This window comes from Vicugna pacos, chromosome 16 (genome assembly GCF_048564905.1).
Source record: "Vicugna pacos chromosome 16, VicPac4, whole genome shotgun sequence".
NCBI lineage: Eukaryota > Metazoa > Chordata > Mammalia > Artiodactyla > Camelidae > Vicugna > Vicugna pacos.
In genome coordinates, this window is record NC_133002.1 from 43,174,399 (window position 1) to 43,192,936 (window position 18,538).

Below are 18,538 nucleotides of genomic sequence, written 5' to 3' on the forward strand. Positions count from 1 at the left end.
CACAATTAGCAAACATTTATTAGGTACCTCAAATTTGCCAGCACTGCTCCAGGTATTGGGGAGATTATGATGAGCGAAAAAAACAGACATAATTTCAGGCCTCAAAGGATTTACAGTCCAGTGGTGGGAAACAGAAAGTAACTGGTATTAATCAAGGAAACAAATGAATGTAAAATTCCATCTGATTATTACTAACAAGTGACGTATAATGAGCATTTACTATCTATCAGGCAGGGACTAAGCACTGTAAATGTAATAGCTCACTTAACCCCCCCACTAACCTTAGCCTCATTTGACAGAAGAGGAAAGGCAAAGTTTAATATCTTGCCTAAAGTTACACAGATAATAGGTCAACAAATAGGAATTAGGGCTTCAGCCGAGTATGGAAAGTCAAGGAAGGGTTCTCCGAGGAAGTAACTGGGTGGAGACTTGAAGATTACTATTAGGCAGCAAGGGGTGAATGAAGAACCACTCAGGCAGTAGACAGAGAGGTTAAAGAATATTCAAAGGCCCTGCGGAAGGCAAGCGTATGAAATCAGGAATTTAAATTTTTTAAAAAGGCTGGAGAGGAGGAAAGAACAGGGTGGGAACATGCTATGAATGGTAGGAGGAGGATTCTGCTGGGTTGAAGTGAGCAGGCCAGAAACAATAGCGCCAGTGTGGATGGAGAGAAGTAGCTGGACTTGAGATATACTTGAAGGTGAAACACACCAGATTTGGGTAGGAACTGCACATCCAGGGTAACACAGTTTGTAGGAAAAATGATTCCACAATTTCTGGCTAGCATAATTTAATGAACAATGGTGCCAGGAAACAGCAGAGGCCCAAACTTTAAAAGATGATGGATTTGCTTTGACAAGTGTTGAATTTAAAATGTTTTCGAGATATCAAGTACGGAAGCAGATTACAGAGGTTTGTCTTTCGCAGTAAAGGTGGCTCCGGAATAAGATATTTTGTAAGCAACTGACATATAAATGGTAATGAGATTGTCTTTGGAAAGGAGGCCTACGGCAGTCTTGAGTCAACAAAATTTACAGACAGGCTTGCACAGAAGACGGGGAAAGACTAGCCAAGTTGAGCCACAGAAATCAAGAGAGAGTGTTACCAATTAAAACGCAATGCTCAAGAGTCAAACGCTGCTGAGAACTGTAGTAGATTTACATTTCAAAAGCATCAGTCGGATTTAGCGACCTGGAGGCACTGCTAACTTCAGTTAGGGTTACTCCTATAGTGATCAGGGGAGTGACCGATTGGAGTCATTAAAGGGTTACTGGAAGGAGAGGAAAATAACTGAGAAGAGACTCTGGAGAAGTTTCGCTGCGGATGGGGGAAGGGAAAGAGAGAGTGGCCGTGGGAGGGAGACAGGCCAGAGTCAACAGCTTATTTTGTTTCACTTCGTTAGGAAGAAAAAACGTTAACGCATTTAAAAGACCATGGAATAATCCCTAAAGGAGAGAGTGATGGTTCTAGAGTCACCGGCAGGTCCTCCCCAGCCCCCGCTATCTCCTCCCGTGTTCTCGCCCTCTTCTCCACCTTGCACAGGCCCAGGCCCCACAGCCACCCTGGCCCGCCTGCCCGGCTAGCAGGAGGATCCTCACCGCAATGGCCCCCTCGCTCAGGTGGCCCACCATGGTTCCGCCGCGACAACTCCCGCGCTCCGACGCCCCCGCAGCCCTGGCTTCACTCCCGTGGCCCCGCGCGCTGCAAAACGATTGGCCCGAACAGCTGCGTGCACCGCTCCCGCCTCCCGACGTGAGCACGGCCTGGGGGCGGGTCTAGGCGCCGAGCCGCCACCGCATTGGCCGAGGCGCGGCGGGCGGCTCACGTGACCCACGGGAACCCGGGTCCCGGGCCTAGTCGTGGGATGGCGGGTTCTCGGGGTGGGGTGCTAAGCTGCCGGACGCGCGAAAGGTGACGCAGACGCCGCGAAGGGCAAAGTGGATGAGTTCCGGCAGCTTTATGAGAGGGCTCGGGAACGTACCCGGCTCGGCCTTTGGCCGTCGGACGGCTGGTAGTCCAGAGGAATGTTAGAGCTGTTTTTTGATAACTGCTGTTAAATGTAGTCAAAGCAGTGGCTTGATTCCTTCAGTAGCCCAGTGCTGAGCTCCCGCAGGTGCCAGACCTTGAACTTGGCACAGTGGGAGTCTCTGAAGGTAAAAACGACCCGATCCCTATCCTCTGAAGAGATCACAGTCTGTCGAGGGAGCTTCTGCTGTGAGTAGCCCTAACTCAAGGTACACTTGGTCTGGGCCCCAGGAGAAACACAAAGTGGGTTGCAGTCACAGGTGGAAAAATCCCGGGAAGGTTTCCCGCAGGAAGTGACATTTAAACTGAGTCTTGTGGGGAGAGTATAGCTCAGTAGTAGAGCGCATGCCTGGCATGCGTGAGGTCCTGGATTCAATCCTTAGTACCTTCGCGAAAAATATAAATATAACAAACCTAATTGCCAACCCCCACCAAAAAAAAAATTTTTTTTTAATAAATAAACTGAGCCTTGAAGGATGTATGGAAATTTGCCAGGTGGACTCCATGTGAGGGTGGTGATGCCCCAGGAAGAATGAATAGCCTATGCAAAAACTAGAGAGGTGAATAGCGTGGCAAGCTGGGGATGGCTTTGAGTAGCTCAGGATGGTGGGATACAGAGGAAGAAGTGAGCCTTAATATTAGAAAGTAAGCCAAGGGTCGAATAATGAGCGTTTATATAAATGCTAGGAGGAGCATTGATGAATTTAAGGTGAAGGACTAACATCTGTCTCGGTGTGGAGGATGGATTGCATTTGGGGTGGGAAAGGAGGGGATGTGAGGCCATGGAGACTAGTTATGACACTCTAGAGAGAATGCCAGACAGGAAATGGTAAAGGCCTGATCTAAGGAATAACCTGGGGATTGAAAAGAAAACAAATTGAACTGTGTAAGAAATAGAAATATTTGCTATCTTAATAGTTGCTAGGGAGAGTGAGAAAAAAATCTGGGATGTGTCTCAGGTTTCTGATCTCACCATCAAGGGTAGATGGAGGTCTAAGAGGGCAGAGATGGTGACCAATGTGATTCATCATTGTATAACCATTTCCTCATGTGATGCCTGGAATAAAGTCAGTTTTCAATAACTATTTCTTAATGGAGGAATGTTTGAGTGAATTGGTGCAAGAGTATAAACAACTATAGGAAAAGACCATAAGAATTGATTTTGTTACTTCACACTTGCTTGAATGAAATCTTGATTTTTTAGAGTTGTGCTTTTGTAGAAATCTGAATTCCTTGTTTTCTTACTCATTTTCTAGATCTGAAGTAGCATGGATCTGCCTGTGGAGGAATGGACATCACACATACTTCAGAAGTGGTCTTTGCTCCCCAAGTCCATTCAGGTCACAATTTCTACAGCAGAGACTTTGAGCGATATCTTTCTTCACTCATCTTCGCTTCTTCAGTAAGTGAATGGAAGCTTTAACCAGGGAAATTTTGGTCTGGAAGATGCACTCTCTTGTCATTTGCCCCCAGGTTATATCTCTTTTTGGGGAAAGATTAACTTCAGACTTTTAGATTTTGGGACATTCAATAGTTCTTTCTGTTTTCACAGTTCTTTCTAACCTACTATTATAGATCAGATTGAGATGCTATTTAGCTTTTTCAGTGTCAATATTATGTTTCAATAATCAGTGCCTTGCTGTCATCACTAGGCTGTGAACCTTGCCATATCCCAAAGGATACAGTAGAGATTTACTAGGTGCACGTAGAAATTCATAAGTGTTCATATTGGAAGGAACCTTACAGGTCATATAGTCTAACCCAGTTATTTTTCAAACTCTCTTGACTGCACTACTCAGTAAGAAATGTATTTTACATCACAATCTCGTACACATATATGTATATAAAAAACTGAAACAGGAGTTTCCCAAAACTTTGTTCAGTGAATTTTTTTGAACTTATTTTGTGCCAGCCACTGTGCTAGATGCTTAGTAAATAAAAAACACACCATTAAAATAAAAAAGTAGACAAAGATCCTCATCTTTTAGGAGCTTAATTCTAGCAAGGAGGAACACAATAAACATAAATAAGTAAAGTATGTAATGTATTCAAGGTGACAAGTACAGTAGAAAAAAGGAAAAACTGAACAGCGTAGGGGAAATAATACTGGGAGGGGAATGCAGGTTGTAGTATTAAATAGTGTGGTCTGATGTGCCTCATTGAGAGAGTGGAAGTGGAGCAAAGTCTTGGAGATACAGGAGTTAACAAAGCAGATACCTTAGAGAAGAGTGTTCCTGGCCGAGATCCCAAGGTGGGAGTGTGTCTGGGATGTTTGAGCAACAGCGCACTGGGTGAACAGCTAGTGGTGGATGAACAGAGTAAGCCAAGGGAGAGTAGTAGGAAATAACGTCAGGGAGGCAGTGGGACATGCGTGGGAGCTGGATAAGAGCAGGTGGCACAAATCACGTTGGCCCTTTTTTAGTTCCTTGTCTTTCTTTTTACCCTGCATAGGAAGTGATTGCAGGGTGTGGTAGGCAGAATTCTAAAGATGACCCCCCCCAGCATTCCTGTCCCCTGGTTATTCAGTCTAACATTAACTTACGCACTGCTGGGAAGGGATTTGGCCAATAAAAGTCCAAGGCTAGTCAATTTGAGGTACAGTTACTGGATAGGCATAACCCAATCAGGTGAGACTTTTGAAAGCAGAGCTTTTTTTCCAGCTGGGAACAGAAAGGGAAATCAGAGAGATTCAAAGCAGAAGATTTGAATGTGGTTTGGCTGGCTTTGATGATGGAGCCACATGACACAGGACAGGAATGCAGACAGCCTCTGGAAGCTGAGAGTGCTTCCTGGCTAACAGCCAGCAAGGAAATGGGGACCTCAGACCTGCAATTGCAAGGAAATGACTTCTGCCAGCATCCTGAAGGTGTTTAGACTCAGATTCTTTCGCAGATCCTCCATATAAAAGGTCACTTGATTTCAGCCTTGTGAGACCCTAAGCAGAGAGCCTAGGAAAGCCCACCTGGACTTCTGATCTACAGAACTGTGAGGATAATAAATGAAAATTGCTTTAACCTGCTGAATTTGAGGTAACTGCTACACAATAGTAGAAAACTAACGGAGTCTTGAGATAAGACTGATGTGATCTGATTGTATTTTAAAGCAGGTGTCAGCAAACAGCAACCTACGGGATACAGCCATCCCACTGCCTGTTTTTGTGTGGCCATCAGCTAAGAATGGTTATTAACGATAAACATTGCAGTCATTAATGATACAGAACACTGGCTTTGCAAAACTCCAGTTTAGCAAAATGGTATCCTTTGAAAAAAAAAATTCATTTTTCTCATTAGTAGACCTATGTTGCAAAAAAAAAGTCACAGTGAGTTATTATATTTTGAATTCTGTCAATAAAAAGGTTTTACAAACATGTCTTTTCTTCTGTTAGACAAATGCCTATGTAATAGTATCGATTTTATCTCTTAGCCCACAAAAGCTAAACCTTTACTCTCTGGCTTTCTATAGAAAGTTTGCTGATCCCTGTTTTAAAGGATGACTCCTGTGCACTGTGATGAGGGTAGACTATATGAGAAGCAAGAATGGAAATAAAGCGACCTTTTGGGAGGCTGTTGCCTTAATCCAGGTGAGAGAGGAGGTGATAGTAATTTGGACCAGGTGGCAGTAGTGGGGATGATGAAAAGTGGTTAGATTCTGATGGTGTACTTAACAGCATTTCCTGACAGATGGAATACAGTGTGTTAGAGAAGTAAAAAGTGACTCTGGGAATTTAGATCTAAAGGGCTGAAGATGGAAGGATGAAATCACCGCCACGTGGGAAAGCTGCAGGTAGAGCTCTTTTTGGGAAGGATGTTCAGTAGTTCATAGTTCAGTTGGAGATACCTAGTAAACATCCAAGTGAAGATGCCTAAATGAGTGTGGGGTTTACGAGGCCTGGGCTAGAGATACAAATACGGAAATTAAATGGCATTTTGAGCCATGAGACTGGAAAATTTTACCAAGGAGGAAAGTGTAGATGTTTACCCTATGTGATGTACTTTCTGAAATTTTCCCTTTTACTGATCTTGTTGTAAAAGTACTAATCAGGACCTACTAAACTGTTTTCATGACCTACTGAGTCATGACCTGCAATTTGAAAAATAATGTTAATGGCTCACAGCGAAATGAATGTGACAATGAATTTATGTATGTTCATGTATAACTGAAAAATTGTGCTCTACACTGGAATTTGACAGCATTGTAAAATGACTGTAACTCAGTAAAAAAAAAATGTTCATATAAAAGAAAAGAAAAGAAAAGAAAAATAATGTTGAAACTCTACAAGATCTGTGGATTCCCTGTACAGAATTTCCAAAAATGATGAAGAACTGCTGATGAAAACTTTGGATGATAAGAGTTTTCACAAGATAAATTGGTATAGCTTACTAACAGCAAAAAGGAATAATCCACAAGAATCCAAATTTGAAATTTTGGAGCATGGAAAGGAATATAAATCAAAGAACTGATTCACCTGGTTTTTTAATATTGAAGTTCCTCAAGACTCCAGCCTAGGCCCTCTTTCCTTTTCTCTTACCTTACCCTGCAGCCTCATTCACAACCATGACATCAGTTATCTCCTATACGCTGATTACCCTTCAAATTATATCTCCAGCCCTCACTTCTCCTCTGAATCCAGCTGACTATGTAAAGCCTCAAAGATACTCAGCATATCCAAAACCAGACTCCCTTTCTACTTCAGATCATCGTGAACCCTGAGTGAATTATACCATCATCCATCCAGTTGCTACCCAGAAACCTAGGAGTCGTGCCTAATTTTTCCTTCTTCCTCACACCTCATATTAAATCCGTTTCCAAATTTTGTCCATTGTAGGATATGAACACTAGATTGCTTTCAAATTTGGCAAAAGGACTTCTGCTTCTGGGTAGCATGTAATAGGTTAGAACAGACAGTACTTGTTGCAACTAAAAAAGTTGATATTTTAATCATGTTTTTAAAGACATCATAGAGCAACAAGGACTAGATGAACTAAAATTCCAGAGAGGGAAGACTCCTTCCTAGGTGATCACTAGTTTCTTGGGGATAATTAAAGACTGAGGATCAGGCTGGCTTCAAGCACAGGGACTAGACTAGGGGAAACTGAAACCAGCAGACCTTATGGCAGTCATTTAGAGCTGATGTGATGGACTGAAAACTACAAGAGGCCCAAACTCAAGGCCCAAATTTAGAGTCAATTTGCCTTATGGGATATTTACTGAGTTCTCAGAAAATATAGATGGCCTACCAAAAATGCAGAATAAAATCTCCTGTGGTATTGCAATGCTGAGGGGCAAAATCCCACTAGTGGAAAGGGGCCTGCAACAAACACACATACAAATCTAAGCTCAAAACATCCTGAGACCAAACCTTTCAGGCATGAGAAGACAGAGACCTTCCAGGCTCTCAACCAAAAGCTTGGGAGACTCACACCCAAGGAATAGGGAGAAACCAGATGTGTACTGAATTTTAATAAAACTACAGTAAAGACTAAAATTCTTAATATAGCCAGTAAGACATTGCAGTGTGACCACTGCCTATTTCTCTGGCCTGCTCTCTCCCCACACTCCCCTTTCAGCTGTACAGGCCTTCTTTTAGTTCTTGATACACACTAGGCTGCTGCTTGTCACAGGGCCTTTTTTGGGGGTGGTTCTTCCTGAAATGCCTTTGCTGTGCACTCCACCATGCCCTGAGACCTAGTTAACTTCTGCTCATCCTTCAACATCAGCCAGATCTTTCTCAGGAAAGCCTTCCTGACTCCCAGCTGGATCATCATTTTTTTTTTTTTGGATCATCTTCATTTTTTATGCATTTACAATAAATACAGCATACCTTTCCTTCTTATATTTGTGTAATCATTTGATTAATGTCTATCTCCACTACTAAACTGTAAGCTCCATGAGGGCAAGGACCATATCTGTATTTGTCTTTCTACAGACCAGAGTAGTGTAGTGTCCTCAACAAATATTGATTGAATGACAGTTTGATAAAGCTCTTGTTCAGTGACTGGCACATATGAATGCTCAGTATGAGACAGGAATGAGAGCTTCACATGTACACATAAACACATACCTTTCAAGTTCAAGGTTGACGTGCTTATCTTCGTGTCAGTAACTATCATTGTGTCTGGTGCATAACAGGCACTTAGATTTTGGTTGGATAAATTAATAAGTTCAGTGTTGAGCCTTGCCGTTTCAGGTACTAGGTACAATTAGGGTTATACTTTTTTTTTTTTGCTTGTTATTTTTTTGAATGTTAGTAAGATACAAATACATTCTCATTGCAAATGATTGCCACAGTGTTCAATAAAGTAAAACATGAAAGTTTCCCCCTTAGCCTTCTAACTCTCTTTCACAGAGAGAAATCACAGGTTATTAGAGCTTTCTAGTTCTTTTTTTACATATTCTTATGCGTTTGTAGATAGATATGCACATATCTTTTTCTTTATTTTTTGTTAGATTATATTTTATGCTTTGTTCTGTGAGGTTTTTTCCAGCATCACACCCTTAATCTTTTTAGCAACCACACGATGTTGCTAGTATAATATGCCACAACTTCTTTTCCCTGTTAATGGGCAGTTATTTCCAGGTGGTTGGTTTTTTTTTTTTTTTTTTTTTTTACTGTTACAAACAGTGTTGCACTGAACAATTTTTATGTGTGTTTCTGTATGTATATTTAGAACTTAAGATCCATTCTTAGAAGAGGAGTTGTTTCATCAATGGTTATGAGCATTTTAAATTTAATAAATACTGCCAAATTGTCTTCCAAAAAGACTTCACCAGTTTACCATGAATAGCATATGAAAATCACTTTCCCATAGCCTAACCAACATTAGAAAGCAACCTTCAGGACAAAATAATCTTGTTTTAATTTACATTTTTCTGATTACTAGTGAAGGAATGCACCATTTCCCACATTACAGCCTGTTTATATTTCTCCTGTGAATTGTTTGCTTGTGTCCTTTGCCCATTTCTGTAAGTGGGTTGTCTGTCTTCCTCTTATTAATTTATAAGAGATCTTTATAAAGCTGGCTGTATAATTCTTTGCTATGTATGTTACTAAGTTTTTCTCCTAGTCTCATATTTATCTTTTTTAGTTTACTTACGGTTTTTTGCATTATATATAAATCGTGTGCATGTGTTTTAATTTACAGCCATATCTGTCATTTTCTTTTATAGCTTCTAGGTTGAGTGTCTTAGAACATTCTACTCTTCCCCAAGGTTATAAAAAATATTCTTTATTTTCTTCTAACTTTTTTTGTAGTTTTGTGTTTTAGTTTGAGCTCTCTAATCCATCTGGCATTTATTTTTGTGTATGATGTGAGAGAATATTCTAAGTGTTATTCCAGACAATTTTTCCACATCATTTATTGAATAACTCATCCTTTCCCTAGCTCCTCTGATTGGCCCGGCTTGTATCACATGCCCAACCCTGTTGCGAAATTGGGGTCAGTCCAGCTCCAACCACAGGGAATGATTTCCCCCTGAAATTTTATTACCAGATGTAGGGAGAAGGAGCACTTGAAAGCGGGGAAGTCTAGTACAAATGTGGCTTTGCTGTCTGTTAAACCAAGTTCCCCCACACACACAGTAATTCTTTTTCAAAAATATCTTGGCTATTTTGTATACGTTTTCCCTGTGTGAACTTTAGAATTGACCGTCAAGTTCAGTAAAAAGTGTCATTGGGTTTTTGATTGGGATTGTGTTGGATTTATAGATTCACTTAGGGAGACTTGACATCTTTACAATATTAAATTGCCTCATCCAAGTAAAGGGTATGTCTTGCCACTTGTTTAGGGCTTCTTTTTATGTCCTTAAGTAAAGTTTTATCATGTTCTTTATATAGGTCTTGCACATTTCCTCTTAGATTTATTCTTACTTGTTATAAGGTTTTTGTTGTTCTTGTGAATGAGACTTTTTTCTCCCAATTACATTCTCTAACTGATGATTGGTGGTATAAATATAAACTAGGAGTTTTAAAAATCATTTTACAATAGGCCATCTAACTGTACTTTTATATTACTTCATTGTTTTTATGCCAGATCACCTAAAATTTTTAGTAAGTGTATCTTCAAACAGTAATCCTCTTTTCCAATATTTGTACCTTTTATTTTACTTTTTAATTATAGTGTTAGTTAGACCTCTAGTGTGATGTTGAATAGTAACAGCCATTTAGAACGTTGCTGTAGGTTTATAGTATATACCTTTTTTCAGTTTAATGAAATTGCCACATATTCTATCTTAAATGTTGAATTTTATCAGTACTTTTTTTGATATATTTTGGGAGGAATGATCATTTTTTTCTCTCCTTTAATCTGTTAATGCAGGATTTACATCAGTAGATTTACTGAAATTCAACCGTTTTGGAGATAAACTCTGGTTATTGTCCATCATTCTTTTAACACATGGCTAGATTCAATTTGCTGATGTTATTTTTAGGATTTTTAAGCCTATGTTCCTAAATGGTATTAGCCTACATGTTCTTTTTTGTGCTCTATTTGTAAACTCTTGGTGTCATAGTTACGGTAGCATCATGGTATGAATTAGAGAGCTTTCATCTTTTTCTGTGCTCTGAAATGGCTTATGTAATACAGGGATTATTTGATTCTTTAAAGCTGTAGAAAAATCCTGTAAAACTATGTGGACCTGGTACCTTAGTAAGTGGAAATATTTTCCTTTTTTACTTTAATTTTTATCAGAATAATATGTATACAGTGTAAGTAGTCAAATAGTACTTAAAATATTATAAAGAAAAATAGCAACCTTCTGTCTTACTCTTTCTCAAGAAAAAGAAGAAAAAGATATTTTAGGAACAATGGAGAAATTTTAAATGGTATTTGAATTAATGTTAATTTTTTAGGCATAATAATGATATTATGGTATCGAGATACAGGAAAATGTCCTTATTCTTAGCAGAGGCCTGCTGAAATATTTAGAGGTGAACTTCCATGATGACTATACTTATTTTCAAATGGTTCAGGAAAAAAGTTGTATATGTAAACGTGTGCAAGTTATTAAGCTGTTGTTTCTCAGCTCCAATCTTCTGTCCTCTCTGCTGGGGCTGGGACTGTCTGCTTTGCCAGTTAACCTTATGAGAGGTTTTACCTCTCTAGAGCTCTGGAGAAAAGACACAGCTGGAAGAAGAAGGAATTTGGTTCTTTCTATCTGCTTCCTAATTAGAATCCACATGCCAGAGAATGAAGTTGGACCTTTACCTTATACTGTATACAAAAACTTAACTCAAAATAACTCAAAGACCTAAACTTAAGAGCTAAAACTATAAAACTCTTAAAACATAAGCCAAAAGCTTATGACATTGGATTTCGCCTCCGTTTCTTGGATATGACACCAAAGGCACAGGCACAAAAGAAAAAAAATAGGCAAATCAGACTTCATAAAAAGTAAAACATTTTGTACATCAAATGACAAAAGAGTAAATAGGCAACACACAGAATGAGTCAAAATATTTGCAAATCATGTATCTGCTAAGAGATTAATATCCAGACTTCATAAACAACTCCTAAGACTCAACAACAACAACAAAACCCAGTTTAAAAATGGGCAAAGAACTTGCATAGACATTTCTCCAAAGAAGATAAGCACATAAAATGAGCACATGAAAAGACACTCTTAACATCTCTAATCATTAGGGAAATGCAAATAAAACTACAATAAGATAACTTATTATCTTCATATTCATTAGCATGGCTATTGTTAAAAAAAAATAGTTAGGTTTTCGTGTGGATGTGGAGCAGTTGGAGCCCTTGTCCACTGTTGGTGGGAATGTAAAATGGCATAGCCACTATGGCAAACAGTACAGCAGTTCCTCAGAAAATTAATAGAATTTCTATATAATCCAGCAACCGTACTGCTGGGTTTATACCCAAAAAATTTGAAAATGGGACTTCAACGGGTATTTGCACACCAACGTTCAGAGCAATATTATTCACAATAGCCAAAAGAGAAAACACCCCAAATGTCCATTGACAGGTGAATGGATAAACTGGTATATACATACAATGGAATGTCATTCAGCTATGAAAAAGAATAAATTCTGGTACATGTTACAACATGAATGAACCTTGGAAACATTATGCTAAGTGAAATAAGCCAGACTTAAGGACAAATATTGTATGATTCCACTTATATGAAGTAGCTAGAAGAGACAAATTCATGGAAACAGAAAGTAAAATAGAGATCACCAGGGGCTGGGGAGAGGGAGGAATGGAAGATTATCAGTTGATGAGTACAGAGTTCTAGTTTGGGATGGTGAAAAAGTTCTGGAATTGTGACGATACCTAATACCACAGAACTATATGCTTAAAAATGGTTAAAATGACATTTTAAATATTCTACCACAATAAAAAAATTAATTGGAAAATTGTTCCACCTCACTTTCTCAAATTTTTTATCGTAACATTCCAGAAGAAAATTTGAAATATTAAAAAAAGAAAGATAGAACATCCGTCTGCTTGTCAAAAGTTTAAATTAATTGCTGAGTTAAACTTCGTGCCAGAAGGAATTATGAATTATTGCAGCTTAGTTCTTAATTGCACTGAAGAACAATTACAAAAACACTGAGTTTATCATCATTTTGGATTAAGATTAAAGAATATCCATTGTTAGGCAAGAAGAGTTTTGCTATTATTACTGTTCACCATAGCCTTTTTGTTTGAATAGCATTTTTAGTTTTAACCTAATTTAAAACAACGCAAAAACAAACAGCAAAGGACAGGCTCTGTGGTGCACCAGATATACATGGGCTATTGTCCTCATATTTTCTGGACTGGGATAAATTTAGAACAAGCAAGCACACCTTCTGAATTAAAAAAATCTTTCCTAATTTCAATTTTTTGTTATTTTGTTTTGAGATTTTTTTCTATATTGCATTTAAATATCAATAAAATCATATTTGATATTAACTTATACAGAGGAAAGATAAATAATGTTTTCTGAAATTTCCATATATACAGACACAGATACATCATACTGAATCACAATGTAAAAGATATTTCTAATTGTAGATCTCTGTAAATAAAAATTTGAAAAACACTTTTCTAAACACACTGCAGTTTTACTTTTGATTTCCCCTTTGACCCAAGAGTTGCTTAAGAGAATTTTTAGTTTCCCTGCTATTCATATTTTGCTTCATTGCATTATAGCCACAAAGAGTGTAGTCTAGATTGTTCTATACTATTTCTCCTTATTGGAAAAAGAGTCTATTGCCAGTATGTGTAGATGTTTGTGTATTTATATATTAGAGCACTTGTATACTTATTTTTAAAAACTTTTCAGGTTGAAGTAGTTTCAGATTCACTTGCAAAAATAGTATAAAGAATTACTGTGTAATACCCTTGTTTCAGATTCCCCAAATGTTAACATTTCACTGTCTCCCTCTTCCTCTTCCTCCTCTCTCTGCCCACCTCCCTCCCTCTGTCAGCCATCCACTCAGGTATTTTCAACAAAGTTTAGGTGGACAGTATGCCTTGGTGGAGACACTCCATGTATTGTGTCATTCCCCTCACCAAGCTGCTGCATGATGCATTATCCAAGGAATGGTTTATTTATAAATAATTTAAAAATTAGCATTCTGTCCTCTAAATAGAAATTCCAGTCCCCGTGTCTCTGAGACCACAAGATTTCCCACCCACTGCCCCCATCACATTACACAACACATCCAACCTCGCGTGTCCCAGTGTTTTGTAGGCACTCATTTCCTGTTTCAGGTGCATTGATTAGGAGCTTTCCTTGAAATAACAAGTTTGTGCTGTTTTGTTTTGTTCTTTTCTTTCTTCATGAAGACCTGAGGATGAGATATTTTTAAAAAGGCTTTCTGGAGATTACCTTGTAGGAAAGGACCCTGACGCTCCCCTTTTCTACAGAGAAGAAGGAAACAAAAAATTTCAGAAGAAGGATTATCTGGAAGCCACAGTGCTGTACTCTAAGGTAAGACACCTCCAGCTCAGCAAGAGGGGCTATCTCAACAATTTAGCAATGCACATTTCTTCAAAGGACAGCCATTATTGCTGACTCGTGTAGTCATTGGTAGCTTTGTCTGTTCATTTTGGATTGGGTTTGAAAAAGAAAACTGGCAGCGCTCTGCTGTAGATCATATTCTGAAACAAAGGATTGTTTGTATTATACGTCCTGGATTCCGTCCAGTATATTCCCATACTCCTTCAAACCTGGTGCAGCAGTAGACTTATTGGACGCCTCGGCCTTCCTCACTCACCCACGTCTATCAGCTCTCACTGAATTATATGCCATTTTTGTCTGAATAACTAATGAGGCTATTAGTGTGATAGTCCCAATGCAGAGAACAGCTGGATTTGGGGCTTTGCCACAGCGATAGCTTACAGCCAGTATGACTTAGATTAAATTGGGAAGGAAATAAGCTCAACTGCTACAGCCCTATTGAACTGCACTTTGAAGGCTGTCAACAAATATTTAAAATTATTACACTAACCATCAATGATCTAGATTTTGAGGAGGAATAGTGGCTTTTAACAATCTCTTGCTCTTGCTGGCCTGCTTCCATAGTTGGAATTGGAACAAGATTCCTGAGGGACTTTCTTCGAGAAATGTGCATTTAAAGCAAAAATATATCAACCCCTTGCACCACGTCTGTGACCTTATGTGTTAAAAGAATGAGTGTGAATTTAAAGAGTGTTGCCCCACCCTGCATCTTTAATAGACCTGTGCTTGAAGTTTGAAATCAGTTTTCCAAAAACTGTCTGATCTGTAGCAGCAGCTTCTATAAGTTATAAATGTCCTGCTTTGTAATGTTGTAACAAAGTATTTAGCTGAATAATGTAAGCATTCATGATTGCTGAAGAATTAAAATCTATTAGATGTAGTGATCACTGATAAATGGCTTAATAGTTCTTTTTCAGAGCTAATCTCTTCAACTTTATGCGTGTGTGTTATAAATGTGATCACAGGGGAAGTTGTTCAAGGCAAATAAGTAAAATAAAAAGTGAATTCAGAGGAAAAATTAAGGTTTTTCTCTGAATGTGGAGGGAGACGAGCCTTCCTATTTCATGAAGCTACTATATTGGTGACTGTGTTACTTTGTAATTTTCTATATAGCTGCTATTTTCTTTCTTTTTTAAAATAAAATTTGTTGTTTTTGTCTGATTGTAAATGTAATATATGTTTACTTGGAAAATATAGAGAAGCATAAACAAGTAAAAAAAATTCCGTAACCAATGGTAAGCACTATTAATATTTTTCTTTTACAAAATTGTGATAATGCTGTACTTACTGTTTTGTAACCTGCCTTTTTCCCTCAACAATTTATTGTGACCATTTTCTCATGTTGTTAAATTTTCCACTAAAACATGATTTTTTACAGCTGGCTTAGTGTTCCATTACAGAGAACTTTATTTGATTTAACATCTCCTAATGCTGGCAGATTGTTTGGTATCATAAAGCTGCAAGGAGTGCCTTTCTATGTAAATATTTGTATACACCTGACAATTTCCTTAGGATAAATTCCTAGAAGGGCAATTGCTGAGTCAATTGAATGTATTTTTTTTTTTAAAGGCCTTTGGTACTTGATGCTGAATCATTCTCCAGGGAAAAACTAGTTGTATGCCTTCTAGCAGAGTATGTTCATTTCTCTATATCCTAAGCCATCCTGGTTATTACGGTTATTATTGTCATCATCATCATCATTATTTCAGCTATTTATTTTTGAATAGGAAATGTCTTTCTGTAGTTCAAATTTAAAAGATGTAAGAGTATACAGTACAGTCTCCTTCCTCTGTCCCTCAGCCACCTGGTTTCCCATCCCCAGAAGCTAGCACTTTATTAAAGATATCTCTCCAGAGGTGCTTCAGCATATATAAACAAGTACAAATAACCTCTCACTCCTGCACATGCATGCTGTTTTTACATAAATAATGTCCTCTACACACTGTTCAGCACTGCATTTTTCCCAGTTAACATCTTAAGATCATTCTTAACGTCAGTACGTAGATGGCTTCCTCATTCTTTGTTTACGGGTACATGGTATTCCATTTTATGGATATAATAGTAATTAATTAGTGCCCTCTGGATCAACATATAAGTTTCCTGTTTTTGCTGTTTCAGACAATTCTGTGATGAGAAACCTTGCGTATATGTTTTGCACATACCTATAGGATAAAAGATTATATCTGTAGGATAAATTCCTAGAAAAGGAATTGCTGGGACAGTGGAGCTATAGATGTATGTATCAAAAGATGTGTATACTGCTACATTGCCTCCATAATCATGAGACCAATTTACACTCCCACCAACAGACAGGTGTGAGAATGCCCGTTATCCCACTCCTGTGCCAACTCAGCATGCCATCAATTTTATTTTCCTTTGCTAATCTGATGGGTTAAAAATGACGTCTCAGTAGAGTTTTAACTTTCATCTTGCTGATTATGAATGAGGTTGGGCAGTTTTTCATCTGTTTAAGAGCCGTTTATATTTCCCATTAGAATTTTTCGTATCATTTGCTTATTTTTCTACTGAATTATTGGTTGTCATCTTATTGATCAGTAGGAACTGTTCATAAAGTAAAGAAATGAGCCCTTTGCCTGTAGTAGGAGTTGCACATATTTTTTCCAGTTCAATGTTTGTCTTTTGATATTGCTTTTACTGGTTTTTGCTGCAATGAAATTTTTTTATTTTTAGGCGGTCAAATTTATTAACCTTTTATGACTTCTGGGTTTTGTGTCATAATTAGAAAGGTATTTCTCACTCCAGCATCGTGTAGTTTCTTCTAGTGCTCTTATAGTTTCATTTTTTATATTAAGATTTTGATCCGTTTGGAATTTATCCTAATGAAAGGTTTATCATATATGAACAACCAGCTTTATTTTTATTCAGTGGCTACTTGTCCCAATACTTTTATTGACATATCCCTATCTTTTCTCCAGTGATTTGAGATGCCATCTTTCTGATTATTATTAATTCTTGCCAATTTGGTGGTAGAAAAAGTAGCCCTTTTATGGTTTCATTTTCATGGATTTGACTACCTGTGAATTAAGTATGTTTTCCCCCATATCATTAGTGTTTCTTCTTTTGTGAATTTCTGTTTGTTCCACTCACACTTTATTATGTGCAGGGTTATGCGCCTCCGTTTTCATTTACCTTTGTATTGTTTGTGGCTGAAGCTGTGTCTGAAGCTGCTGTCTTCAAAGTGCTTTGCATATTTATTTCCTCACTTGATCTTCACAGCCCTGCTCTAATGCCCTTAAAAATGAAGCACAAAGAGATCCAGTAACTTCCCCGATTTCATACAGTCTTCAGTGGCAGAACCCCTACTACCTGAAAAAAGAAATACTCTGAAGATGCTAGTTTCCGTGAATACCTTTAACCAGTTCATTGTTCTGCAGGGAGTGTCACATTCAAGGCCCCACACTGAGGACATTTCACTGTGTTACGCCAATCGCTCTGCAGCCCTCTTCCACCTGGGTCAGTATGAAGTGAGTATCCGGATGCCTGGTGTGATTAGAGAGGATCTGCAGGGGGTTCCCTGGAGGACTAGTCCTTCATCCCTGCTTCTCCCTTAGAACACTGAGATTGGGCCATGCTGCAGCTTGTTGAATTGAAAGCAGATCGATATCCTCCCAAACTTGTTCTTTCTCCTGATTCATGTCAGCTGTCACAGGTGATGCTGTAGGGGTAGTGCTGGTCGGCAAGAAAGAGTCAGGCACATTCCGCAGGGCCATGGACTGTGCCCTGCGGGTCAGCTCAGTGTCAAGATCAGCTGTGAGAAATGTTACTAGTTACTAAACCCTCCCAAGTGTTTGCAAAGTATTTACTTGTTTTTTTTTTTAAATAAGTAGATGAGCATGTTCAAGAGTATCCCTGCAATAATACAGCTCCCCCTCAATATGCATTTTGAATGGGAAAGTAAAAGTTGCACTGAAATACCTACTAGGGGGGCTTTAGATGAATGTCATTCTCCTCATCCCCCAATTGAAGTCTAAGGACAAACTCTAAAATGCCATTTTGGTACATCCATTTTGGAATTCTACAAAAATTTAAACTATACCCTGGAGTTAAGGACGATTTGAGTAATCACCAGTTCACACTTACGCCCTTTGGACAAAAAGGGAAGAGCAAGACTCTAAGCCCTAAGCGAGAGAGGCCTGGGCGATGGCCCAGGGGACAGCGATGGGAAGACTTTGTGGATCATTTAGCCCTTTGTAGCTTCCCTATGCTGGTTATACTTCTCCTTCCCTTCTTGTAATAATGATTCCTATATATTGAGCACATGCTGTCTTCCAGGCACTCTTTTTAACGCTTTAGATCTATTACCTTACTTTCATTTTGTTTCAACCCTGTGATGTATTATTATCCCTGTTTTTCAGATGAGAAAACTAAGACACTGAGAAATTAATTCACTTGCATAAGGTTATATAGCTAGTAAGAGACAGAGTCTGTCCTGGAATGCAGGTCTTTTTGGCCTCAAAAACTGCCCTCTTAATCACCATACTATGATTCTTCTATCTGTAAGACTTTTGTCCTTAGAATCAGAAATACT

The 18,538-nt window shown here is 38.5% G+C and overlaps 2 protein-coding genes across 8 annotated transcripts in view; one reads left to right on the forward strand and one right to left on the reverse strand.

Moving 5' to 3' along the window:
• RPA1 (replication protein A1) overlaps nt 1-1,754 on the reverse strand; it is a 48,891-nt gene extending 47,137 nt beyond the window's left edge. Inside the window, exons 1-2 of one of the 4 annotated variants that reach the window (XM_072939045.1) lie at nt 1,599-1,751; nt 28-141 (exon numbers count right to left, since the gene is read on the reverse strand). In XM_072939045.1, the coding sequence (XP_072795146.1) occupies nt 28-141; nt 1,599-1,631 (147 nt within the window). In that variant the 5' untranslated portion in view covers nt 1,632-1,751. Of the gene's footprint in view, nt 1-27; nt 142-1,598 lie in introns of all 4 variants that reach the window. The other 3 variants (XM_072939044.1, XM_006214447.4, XM_072939046.1) reach the window with 3 other exon arrangements.
• Nucleotides 1,755-1,828: 74 nt separating this feature from the next.
• The window catches only part of SMYD4 (SET and MYND domain containing 4), a 31,749-nt gene continuing 15,039 nt past the window's right edge, over nt 1,829-18,538 (forward strand). The window contains exons 1-4 of one of the 4 annotated variants that reach the window (XM_072939040.1): nt 1,829-2,234; nt 3,282-3,427; nt 13,815-13,959; nt 17,385-17,474. In XM_072939040.1, the coding sequence (XP_072795141.1) occupies nt 3,294-3,427; nt 13,815-13,959; nt 17,385-17,474 (369 nt within the window). In that variant the 5' untranslated portion in view covers nt 1,829-2,234; nt 3,282-3,293. Of the gene's footprint in view, nt 2,235-3,281; nt 3,428-5,487; nt 5,606-13,814; nt 13,960-17,384; nt 17,475-18,538 lie in introns of those variants that run through there. The other 3 variants (XM_072939039.1, XM_072939041.1, XM_072939042.1) reach the window with 3 other exon arrangements.